The sequence below is a fragment of the Trichechus manatus genome, unplaced genomic scaffold, assembly GCF_000243295.1.
Source record: "Trichechus manatus latirostris isolate Lorelei unplaced genomic scaffold, TriManLat1.0 scaffold00026, whole genome shotgun sequence".
Lineage (NCBI taxonomy): Eukaryota > Metazoa > Chordata > Mammalia > Sirenia > Trichechidae > Trichechus > Trichechus manatus.
This window is the reverse complement of record NW_004443962.1, coordinates 12,615,099-12,627,307: the sequence shown is the minus strand read 5'-3', so window position 1 is coordinate 12,627,307 and position 12,209 is coordinate 12,615,099. Positions and strand designations below refer to the sequence as shown.

Genomic DNA, 12,209 nt, shown 5'->3' with positions numbered 1-12,209 from the left:
AGCACTGTGGAAGACCTGGTGATCTGCTTTCATACAGATTACACCCAAGAAAACTCTATGGGGCAGTTCTACTCTGTCACATGGGGTCGCTATGAGTTGGGATAGACTTGACACCCAACAACTACAAGAGTTGGAAAGAACTTTGGAAGTCATTGTCAGGGTTATAGAGGTTAGAATTTTTAAATTCTAAAATTGTAGAAGCTATAAAATAAGGTTAATTTCCAAGGAGTTAAACTTATTTTACATCTCTTAGTTCAGCTTTTAAAATTCCCAAAGCAACATTTTAAACTCAATCTTTATTTGTAGGAAGGAAATACCCATCATAACATTTTAAGAATATTTTATTTTTCAGAGTTCCCATGACATCATGAATTTACTCTTTTCCATTTAAACTTTCCATATATTTACGTAAGTCTCAAGAAGGCATTCTTATTCAGATTTAAGCAGGAAAATAATTATCTAACTTCATAGCTAGATCTAAAAGAAACTAGAGTAGAAATCACACATAGTGCTTATATCAATATTTACTTGAGTTGAATTGTTCTGTTTCCTATCATGGGAATCTATGTTTATGGACTAACTATAGTGTTTTCTTCTAGGGAGATGTCTACATTTTCTTACCTTTTCTGGTAATGTCATTCATCACTGCTGCTTATGATGTTAGCTCTGTATTTGCCTGAGCTCAGAAGAACCAGTGCATGACATGAGAAGGTTTTCCTCACACGTGGAAGCACTATCTCTTGGCTTGTGGCTACAACCAACAGGTACGTGAAATACTGACCAAGCCGTCCTTTCATGATGTTTCTGGTCAACTTGATCTGTTTGCTGCTTTTGTTTTCTATGATTCTGCAGATACTCTGCCTTAGCTGAAGTTGGTTTCAGTGTTGCCAGTCCATTTGAAGATGCCATTTTACACCCTCAAAACACTTTCAGTTCAGAAGAAAAGTGACTGACAGGGAGAAGCAAAGAGCTCTGAATTAGCAACCACTGCCTGGTCCAAAGTAGGCATTCAATAAAAAAAAAAATTAAATGAATTCTAGTCCCAGCACTATTTATCTAAGAAAACTTGGATAAGTTACTACGTCACTTTCGGCCCATTTCTTCACTTAAGAAAAACCCTAGTCACAGACCTCAAGTTCCCGTGAGGGTACTTCCTCTAAAGCACCGCTATCACCCTTGCTGGTCGACCGAGTCAACTAGGAGAACTTCTACAATTATCGATGTCCAGACTCCACCTCTGGAGACCAGGTACCAATTAGTCTGAGAATGGGGCCTAGGCATCTGTATTTTAAAAGCTCCTCTGATGATTTTAATATGTAGCCAGATGTGAGGACAGCTGCCCAGAAGAAACTTTTACAGGATCTTTTTTCCCCTCTGTAGAATGAAGACTATCTCCTCAGTAAGTGCCAGTCTGATGACGGTTGGCCCAGGTTTCTCTGCTGGGCAGCATTAAAGGGTTTACCATTTGATCTGTCCTTTTCTTTTGGATCTGCCTGTCCAAAGAGGTATGGTCTAGTCAGACATGAGATAGATGCAGCTCCTGAGGGGAACCTGTGGTTTTGAGTGATTACATTCAACTTAGGGAAAAGAATATAAAATAGCACCATTTTCCAATTTGATAAAGCTGATGTTTAGATCCCTGAGATATATGTCATTTTCTCAGTTGATTTTAAAGTCCAAGGGGCAAAAGTATGACAGACACATCAACAAACTTCAGCAAATATAGAACTACCTACTTCAGTGTCATGAGGATTAAGGTAGGCTCTCGAATGTGCTTTGAAAACAGTTAAGAACTACCCAGATGTTTACTATTATCTACAGGCCCCCCCAGATCTAAAATTCTGAAAATGTATACACTGAACAAATGTACTGCAGCAACACAACTTTGATGCTGGCAGGCCAGCTACAGTGCAGCACCAATACGGTTACTGATTTCCTGTCAGAGTGTTAAATAAAAGAAGGAGCAAACTATAATGGAAACAGCACCCAAGTGGGAATCCAGAGGCATGGAGTCAAGATTCAGCCTGTGGAGTGTTGGAAAAGTCTTTTTCTCTCTCAAACAAGTGAGTCACATATTCCCTGAAACATCTCACCTTCCTACTTAGTATCTACAAAGAGTCAGACAAGTCATTACAGAAGAAAAATTTCTCCAGACACTAGTTCTAAGGAGAACACCCCCACCAGGTGTATTTCCAAGGAGCCTCTTGATATACTAGCCAGGGAAGTGATGAACTTCCCATCTCAAAAAATTTAGAACATTAGATATTTTACAACGAATGTGTTTTTCCTATCCATCCGTTTACGCCAATTCAAAACCACAGTATTCTACAAATTCTGGAATCTAAAATGATGTCAGGTACTCTAAGGTCACTAAAGTAATGGCACCAGACAACAGTAATGTGAAGTGTTGTAATATCACTGTGCTCAGTTATAATACTGAGTACTACAATCCTTTGTATTATACAAAGTACTATAATACTTTGGGTTAAGATGGTGTTATTTTGGACTAAATGCAAGAAGTAACTAACCATAGCCAGCAAGATGATCTCACCAATTTCTTTTTAGAGGATGCATCTATAAATTTGTTGAGACTGTGGAAACAGAAGGAACTCTAGTAAACAGAGATATGGTCTACTTCATCTTTTATCCCTTTCGTCTAGCAGAGAGTAAATGCTTAATGTATGCATCCATGCATTGAATAAATTGAATAAACAGATGAGCAACGGTACAGCAAGTAACCAAATACCAACATTACAAGGATTTTTTAAATTTTTTTTAAAGAAAATGCTTGTCAATTAAAATTAGAACACTGTTAATTTTTCAGAATAGAGTCAGATTCCAACAAAACACTTTTAATAAAATTAGGCACAATGTTTGTTAAGGCAAAATTCACACAGAGGGTTACTTAATACAAGACCACATTCTTTTGTATGTTCCAAGGGGAAAAAGGTAATAGAATTGAAGTAGCTTATTCTTTTTGAAGCATTTACTATTACAAGATACTATGTAAATTTGAAGCAATAAACTATATCTTGCCGTGAAATAAAATTTAATTGTTGAATAATGTCACTGAATTACATTTATTGTTATCATTGTTTTCAATATCTATATATCTATAAATATAGATGTTTCTAATTCACAAGATTTCAAATTCAGAAAACAAAGAAATCAGATCATAAAAACCCATTTGACCGAAGTAAAAGTAACTATCTTTTCAGTATCCTTTGTTGATACCTTGAAATCCCAAACATTCTAAAAATTAAAAATACTGGTTATTCTAAAAATTTCTCCCACTGTGTTTTTGTTTCCCATGAATACAAAGTAGGTTCAGAAATGCAAACTTCAATTGCAGGCACACAGATCTCCACATGACTGTTGAGCTTAAAAGTCTTTCTCAATACATCAATGTCAACCATTTCAGTCAATGAAAGGGTTCTCTTAAAACACTGGTGTACACAGAAAAAGTAATTTAGTAATTTTTTTCCCCCAGTATCAGCAACAGCAATGTCAATCTTTTTCTAGTTTCCTCCCCTAACTGGAATTTAGAATAAAACAGTCTTATCCAATTTACTCACAGTCAAAGAAAGAAAAGTTCTGGTGAATACAGAGGGTCTCTCCACGCCGGCTTTCTGGTATGACTGTATATAAGTAACCTTCTTATCTACTAGATTGAATACTGTCCTTTAAAACAGTAATTGAGACTGACCAATGCTAGGTAAAAGTCTAGCAGCACTCAAATTACTATTACCCTGTGAGTATTCAACAATGTGTAATGTTTGACAGTAAACTGTTATTTTCCACATCCATAAAGATGGGCCAAAGGGAGAGAGAAAAAGAATGGAGATATTTACATGTAAAAATGTTAAAACATGCCCCATTTCACCATAGCATTACAAAGCAAGCCAAATGAGAAAAATACTGGGCCTCATGGTAATATCTTTAAAAAACCAAAAAAACCAAACCCGTTGCCGTCGAGTCGATTCCGACTCACAGAGACCCTATAAGACAGAGCAGAAGTGCCCCATAGGGTTTCCAAGGAGTGGCTGGTGGATTTGAACTGCCAACCTTTTGGTTAGCAGCTGTATGATGTTATAAATATGAAGGTGATTAGGAAATACTGTAATCCTTCAATGGTATCACATAATTCTTCTTTATGAAACACAAAAGAGAATATACCTTTTCACTGATTTTATTTCAGGGGACACCTAATCCTTGTGGCTATGACCTTCTGTGACAGTGCGCGTGACTGGGGTTCCCTCCCTGGAAGCCCTAGACTCAGAGACATTAGGCCCTATTCTGGGAGAAGGAATCTCTCAGGATCAGTCTTTCTCCCTCAAGTCAAGTGCAAAGGGTCTATCACAAACAAATTCTAGTTCCCCAAGCTTAAGGCACAGACATTCTGATCAAAAATGAAGGCACTGCTACCAATGAAGAGATCATGACTATAATGAAAATACAAAAATGGATGCTATTACATTCATTAATGTTCCATAGGGTGTAGAAGTTAATACAGCAACAATGAAGGCCAAGTGCTTCTTTTCTATACAGGGGAAATCAGAACTATGTATTACAGGTCATAGTGCCTAAATATCTATACAACAGTGTTGTATATGGGTGTTTACTGTTACACACCCAGCACAACTTAGAAGATCATTATTTTGGATTAATTGAGGAGTAATACTTATACCAACATAATAAAATCTCTACTTTGAATTAGAGGAAAGAGGGTAAAAATTAGATATTTCTAAATAAATGCAGCATAGATCATTTACATACACATATCGCAACTGATAAAATTTTGTCTGTAAGAGGTCTTACGAAGATTTAGGAATAATACCCATTAGCTTCTTACATAAAGTTACTGCCAAAATGCTTTAAAAGGTCAAACTTTATTTGTCCTAATTATTTGCTTAGTGTTTTTTTTTTCTTTTTTACACAGTGAAAAAGTAAACATTAACCTAAGGGTACTTGCTGTACCACAAATTCCAGATTAATGAGGTATCACTCTTTCCCTTTGGGAAGATCAAGGTTGGCGATTAAGAAGTTCCCACTAGTTGCTGACTTTTCATTATGGAGGGATGTGAACAAACTTCCGACAGAAATGAACAAATCTGTGATAGAGGCTTTCCGATGGTAGTCAGTGGGCCACTTAAAAACTTTTAAACAATTCACTATTACTTTAGCAGGCTTCCTGGCTCTGGGCTCTCCCTGGGAGTCTGCTCACTCCCCTTCCCTGCCTTCGTGGCCTTTAAAGGCTTCCTTCATGTAATACTCCAGCAATCAGCCTCTGCCTTCCCTCCTGTTGTTTAAAACTGACATTTACAATGTCTGGTAGAACTGGTCTGCAGTGTTTCCCTGCGCTAGTATGGGCTGCCTTTTAATTTTATTTACATAAACACAAAATTTTCTTTTACTTGAAGTACAGTTTACAATGCAAGTCTGTTTAAAGCTAGCAAACAAAGTTCCAAATACTAGGAATTTTAGAACAGGAGACCCCTCTGGCATGCATTTAGAAGTAAAACGTGAATGATCACCCTCAGATCTACCTCCACAGCTCAAACACCAGTAATACTGAGAGTCCTGATGAGCCTGCCCTAAAGTCAGCCAATCCCTGGCACTGTGGAAGCAAAATATTGTATTAGCTCATCTTATTTCCTAAAATCCTAGAACTATTTCACCAACACAGTTTGATGACACTGAGAAATGGATTCGAGGAATAAAGATTTTAAGAATGGGTACTCTACCCATCCCAATTTCAAGTATTAGTACTGAAAAATCCCATTCTACAAATATTAATGCTTTGGTCCACGAAAGTTTTGGTTGCTAAAATCATTCAAGTGGAGCATTATAAAAATCTTATTTTATTATGAAAATCAGGCTTTGTGGTTTTGGAAATCACTAAAAAAAACAGTTAAAGTTTATTAACTGTAGTTTCAACACAAACATGTGACTTAGCAACTAAAGAGATAGGCTATCATTTTAAATATACAGTCTATGGCTTGGGAGCTGATTATTTGATTTCCATATTATCAGGTCCCTTATATCTTACCTTCTGGTTAATCTCTATGATCACCAGTTAGGAAAACAGAGAAGTTAGGGGGAAAAAAAAACAGGGAAATATTAGGAATTATTAGCAGCTCTTGAAAAAGGTTAGGTCAAACATTTAAAAAAATAATAAAACTAACACTTAAATGTAGATTTCATAAAAAGTCACCAAAGATGGCTACACATGGATTGTAGATTTTAAACTTATACACATAGAGAACCATACAAACATTTTGTTGAAAAACACTATGGTATAAATCTACATTGTATAAAAACCAAAATTCCCAAACCTGTTGCCATCGAGTCAATTCTGACTCATAGCAATCCTATAGGGCAGTGTAGAACTGCCCCCATAAGGTTTCCAAGGAGCAGGAGGTGGATTTGAACCACCAACCTTTTGGATAGCAGCTGAGTGCTTAACCACTCTGCCATCAGGGCTCCACATTGTATAGCAAAGGCCAAAAACTGTTTCTGCTTGAACCCTTCTATGTCTATGAAAGTTCAATTGTATACCTTCTTTCAAGGAAGCTGGAAAGGGTTATGTAACCTTAAGTGCTACATTTACATATTCAACCCAAAGACTAACTCTTAGAAGATTACCCAAGATATCACTTAGGTCAAGCTGGCAGCCAACTGGGAAGCAAGCATTTCAATCAGAAAAACCTGATCACATCAATTTGAGTATTTTACTATGAATACATTACTTATTTTCTATGAAAATATTTTAGGCATCTTAACTAAGTCATCTACTTACAAAACATTTTGGGCTTGTCATTTAAGCATTGCCTATGTCATCTTTACCTTTCATAACTTCATAGTACGCAGCTTGCTATGGCTCAAATGGGGAAGTAAACAAAGTAGACTTACTATTTATCACTTCCGTTTTCTGATGTAATCACTCACGTACTAGCTTTGCTAAGCATTAGAAACATACTGGATTACTTCTACAGACACAGAAAATTTCTGAATCAAAGTAATAAAGAATCTTACTATATTATATAACAAAGTGAAGGGATTCACTCTATAGCAGCGTTTCACAACTGCAGTTCATGAAACTCTTGATGTTTCATGAATTAACAAACTCCAAACTATTCTACTCTATATCTTCTTCTATAATAAAAAATTGTATATATATGAAAAATACCTAAGACAAGTATATATCATTATTATACAACAATCTAGACATATGTGAACTAGACATACAGGCAATATAAATGGTGCGCCCCAGTCATGAATGCTAGCAAGTCAGAAAAGAGGTCACCTGATCTACGAATGCATGTCTAGCCTGCGCATCATGGTATAAGCAACATTTACCAACAAACCATCGTGCTATTATATGCTGATTATCTAATGAGTGCTAGGTTGGGTTGGTTATAATACCAACTTCTATTATTATTCAGTTTTTATTGCATATTCAACATATTAATATAAATTTGGTCATTTCTTTTTTTTTTTGGTCATTTCATATAGCAATCTCTGAAACTATTTTTCTGCTATACTTTAAGGATACAATATTTTAATGAAGTTTTGTTATTTCATCAATATATTATTTTCAATAAGTAATCCATGGTAAAACTAGCTTTGGAAACTCTGTTCTATTGTGTATAAACAAACTGACTCCTGCCCCCAATTTTATCTGGCTAGTTGTATTAGCTTAGTTACAACTAAATGAACAGTTGTATTAGAAAGTTACAGTACGTAGGCACAAGTAAAACAGTCATGGTTGACTGTTAAAAAGTTTTAAATTCATTTTCTCTCTTTTAATACAAGATATATAAGAGCTTTCATAGCTTACCTCTTTTCTGTTGAAAACTAGTATCTGTCTGATGATGAACAGACTGATCAAGACTGTGGTGTCCCAAAAGTGTCAAAGTGATTTGCTTGCAGGGGTTCACTTCGTGTTTAAACAGAAAAATGAAGCTAAGGTGCCATGAGCTCAGATGTCAGATACAAAGTTGTTGACCTAGTTCTAATAAAGCATATTTAAAGTGTTCTGTGTAAAATGTCAGGTTATACGCAGAACTAGCATTATTTCTTGAATAAGATTCTATACCCTTATTAGGATTAAGGCACTATACTAACAGCCACTGCTGGATTACATCAGGGTAACAGCAACCATGTAGAACAGAGGAGCAGAACTAAAGAGTTTTAACATCCCACACAAAAGTTACATCCCTTACTTTACCAACGTTAGTAGGTCAGGAAAGTGTAAGTCCTATGTAACTATCTCTGAGTTTATCTGCCTAGTGCTGTAATTCAGACATGGGCAATGTCAGAAAGGAGGTCTAATCCTCTTTATGGCAGTGTTCAACCTAAACCCAAGGCCAACTCTGGTAATAATTATAGCTCTGATAGTTTCTTTCTTCATCTCAACTGACGCCAAGTCCTGGTTTATTACAGTACTGCTCGTCAGAACGTATCATTCTGCTGCGTGATTCATGCAGAACTTGAGTGAAAATTGCAATCAACTGAATTTGAAACTGCCATTCAGAGTAAATTATATTCAAAGAATCCAAACACGTTGCTGGACTTGTTCCTGCTGAAGGAGTAGATGAAACACAAAATCTTTTACATCACCTATAATACATATATAGACATTTGAGATGGAAACGAGGTGAGTGTCTAGTGAACTTCAAACTCTTCCTTTCTAACCACCTTTGCTCAGTCTTTCAGTGTTTCACACCATGCTGCATTCTTTTCAACCTAAAAGAACTTTTTGCATTCTGTGTGCAGCAACACTAGCTTCATCTTCTGAGTCCGATTCGCTCTGGGACGTGGAGCTGTGAGAGGCAGAACTGCAAGGGGAAGAGCATTCTGGGGAACACAAGTAATGCATCAGTGGGAGGCGGTACTTCCCACAGAAGTCCACAAATTTAATTTGTCTGACACAGCAGTCAAAGTAGACTCCTGGAGAAAAGAAGGAATACAAATAATCATTACAAAGCAAAGAACCAGTTTCTTTCTCAACCCTTCTCCAGCATTCTTGAGAAATGTCATATAAACTCTCCTCTTTTGTGGATCTTAGGCAGAAGCACTAGTTCCTTCTATAGCTATCTATAGAAATATTATAAAGTTTTAGGGGTGGCAATGTGGCTTCAAACAGGAGACCAAGGGATTTACCTTAAAAGGATCTGGCATAGAAAACATATTGTTTACTTAGTTCGTTTTCTCTGGGTAATTTGGGGGGCAGTTGCTGATGGAGTTTGTAGAATACCTAAAGTGCCGTTCTTCCATCCCCCAAGCCACCCCCCCTTAGTACCACCCTATAGTCAGGGGGTGTAAAAAAAAAAAAAAAACTCCATTAATAATAATCTTAAAAAGAATTAGTTATTAAACTCGAAATTTGCAGAAAGAAGATTGCTTTCAGTCCCCCTGTTCTTACTTCTTGGGAAGCCAAAAATTACAAGAAACAAAATGGCACCTTATATTTGCACAGGCTCCAAATCTACAGGTTCCAAAGCTGTTTCACACAAATGGTCTCACTTGACTCTCCCACAATTATATATTAAAAGGAATATTCAGCTCTTGATTCCTAATTCCACACTCCTGTACTGTTTGGCCCTTCAGCTCAATATTTCTCTGTCTTTCATAGGCCCATGACTCAGGAATTTGCTCTGATTACCTGGAACTCTTAGGGATGGGAAATAGGAAGTAGGGTGGCACTTGGGATACATGCCAGTCTGATTTGATCAGGAAACAAACCACCACCCACCCACCCCCAAAGAAAAACAATTTCTAATAGTGAAACAAATGTCTGTGCACTGGGAATCTAAGGACCATTTTCCATTTTAATGTGTGAAGTAATCTGCTTTTTTAGGCTGGGATCCCATTCTGCTCTTGTTGGCCTCTGGAGCGTGGCACAAAGATAGTTAAGAGAGGTGGGAAACTTATGAAAACATGCCCAGGGCATATTCAACACACACCAAAGTCTCAGTAAGCACTGACTGATGTATCAGTGCAACCATCCACTGAGAGAGACACCTGCACACCTACTACATGACAACGAGGCCAAGTGAGTACAGCCAGAGCTGAGAGGAAAACGTGTTGCTGTGCCTGTTTCAGCTGACCCTTAGAGACATACTACTGCACATTCTAACACACACAAGCTGTCACAGTGGTTGCGGTATAACTAGAACATCTAGAACTTTGGGTCCCATCATCCTTCTGGGAGGGCTCTCAACCTTTATACTTACCTACATTTCCTCTGGCCCAACTACTCTGTGTGTAGCACACAAGGTACCAAAGGAAAAAGACGTGGTGCAAAGGAGAAACAATGTTTGCTTTTTCCTGATACCTCTCAACTAACCTTGTAGTAAATCCTGTGGTAAATAAGCATAACTCATAGTTTGAAAAAGGGAATTCATGGTATGTTGCTTTGAACAATCTGGGAAAGGAGATCAATAAACTGGTCAACCGACAGACTGATAATAAAATCGCAAAAAATGTGTTTGCTTCCTGAAAATGCTGGAAGTAATGAAATAAAGCACTATGGAGATCCCATGAGCTAAACTAACACAATACTATTTTGTCATTTGCAAGAGCTCAGACTATATAACAACGAAATCTTTAACAGGATATAAAATTATTTTTGTTTCACTTACAGTTTAGTAAATAATGAGTCTGGGGAGGAAACATTTAATGGTTCATTTTATACATTATCTAAAATTTTAAATTAAAAAGTTTTAAAGCATTTTTATTCCTAAAATAAATACTACATTGCTATCTAAAATATTTTAAAGTATTTTTTGTTCCTAAGATAAACACTGTATCAGTATACTAAAGAAGTTGTAAAGAAATCATTTTAGAGAGAAAAGAGAATCCTTGGAGAGGTTCATTCTAGAAAAGGATAGATTCAAAGAGACACCAGGAGTCCCTGGGTGGCGCAAATGGTTAAGCACCTGGCTGCTAACCAAAGGGTTGATGGATTGAGTCCACCTAGAGGGACCATGGAAGAAAGACCTGATGATGTACTTTCAAAAAATTGGCCACTTAAAACCCTATGGAGCAAAGCTCTCTTCTGACACACAAGTCAGAAATGACTCAGGACAACTCTGTTTTTAAAGAAGATACTAGATTTAGACTATTAAGCATGAAGGTCTGGTGTGAAGTCCCTTGCCACTGTTAAAGCCAACTTAGGAAAGGAGAAGCACAAAGAAAAGCTTAAGCGCTCGTAACTTGGTACAGCACAGCAATCTCTGCTTCTGATTCTGCGAGTGGCCACAAATGGCCCCGAGTATTGTCTTTTTAAGCCAATAGTGTCTTTTTTGTGTTTTAATACTCTGAGGAATTTAATCATTTTCTCTCTTTTTAACCTTCTAACAGTTTCAAGAAAGGATGAGATTTCCAAGGAAAATATCACCTGGTTTGAATCATCATCATGTAGCATGTCCTCAGCACCTACATTTATCCTACAACAGTGAAAACCCTTCTGAACTCTTATTAAAGTGGGATTTTTTTTTTTTTTTTTTTTTAGTAGTCTTTTATGAAGGAGCCAAAATAAAATTACCCGACATCAATCTGACCAATTCCCAGCCATATCCCCTGGTACTCCAAGCCCTTCACCACTTGGCCTCAATGTAACCTTTTCATTCTTGTCTCTCACGACTCCCCTAAGTGTACATTATTACTCACCCAACATTCTGCCTCTACTTTGCTCTCTCCATCTGAAAAGTCTCCTAACCTCACTCTCACCCTATCAAAACCCAAGTCATCTTTCAGGGCATACTGTAAGAATCATCTCACCTTTTTTTTTTATTGGTAGTTTAAATGAAGTTTACATTTCAAGTTAGTCTCCTATACAAAAATATATACACACATTGTTATGTTACCCTAACTGCTCTCCCCATTCTGTGACAGCACATTCCTCCTTTCCACCTGATTCCCCATGTCCATTCAACCAGCTCCTAACCCTGTCTTCCCATCTCACCTCCAGACAGAAGCTGCCCGTTTAGTCTCTTGTATCTACCTGAGCTAAGAGACACACTGCTCACGAGTATCACTTTAAGTCCCACAGTCCAGTCCAATCCCTGTCTGAAGAGTTGGCCTTGGAAATTGTTTTAGTTCTGGGCTGATAAAGAATCCAGGGGCCATGCTTTCCAGGGTTCCTCCAGTCTCAGTCAGACCATTAAGTCTGGTCTTCTTACTAGAATTTGAGTTCTGCACCC

At 37.2% G+C, this 12,209-nt stretch overlaps 1 protein-coding gene across 2 annotated transcripts in view; it reads right to left on the bottom strand.

The window, feature by feature from the left end:
• Positions 1 to 277: 277 nt before the first annotated feature.
• Positions 278 to 12,209, bottom strand: part of LRRC58 (leucine rich repeat containing 58) — a 28,075-nt gene continuing 16,143 nt past the window's right edge. The window contains exons 4-5 of one of the 2 annotated variants that reach the window (XR_002823614.1): positions 2,529 to 8,952; positions 278 to 949 (exon numbers count right to left, since the gene is read on the bottom strand). Coding sequence is in view for 1 of the 2 variants with exons in the window: in XM_004373650.3 (XP_004373707.1) it covers positions 8,744 to 8,952 (209 nt within the window). In the remaining variant the exon portion in view is untranslated. Of the gene's footprint in view, positions 8,953 to 12,209 lie in introns of both variants that reach the window. The other variant, XM_004373650.3, reaches the window with a different exon arrangement.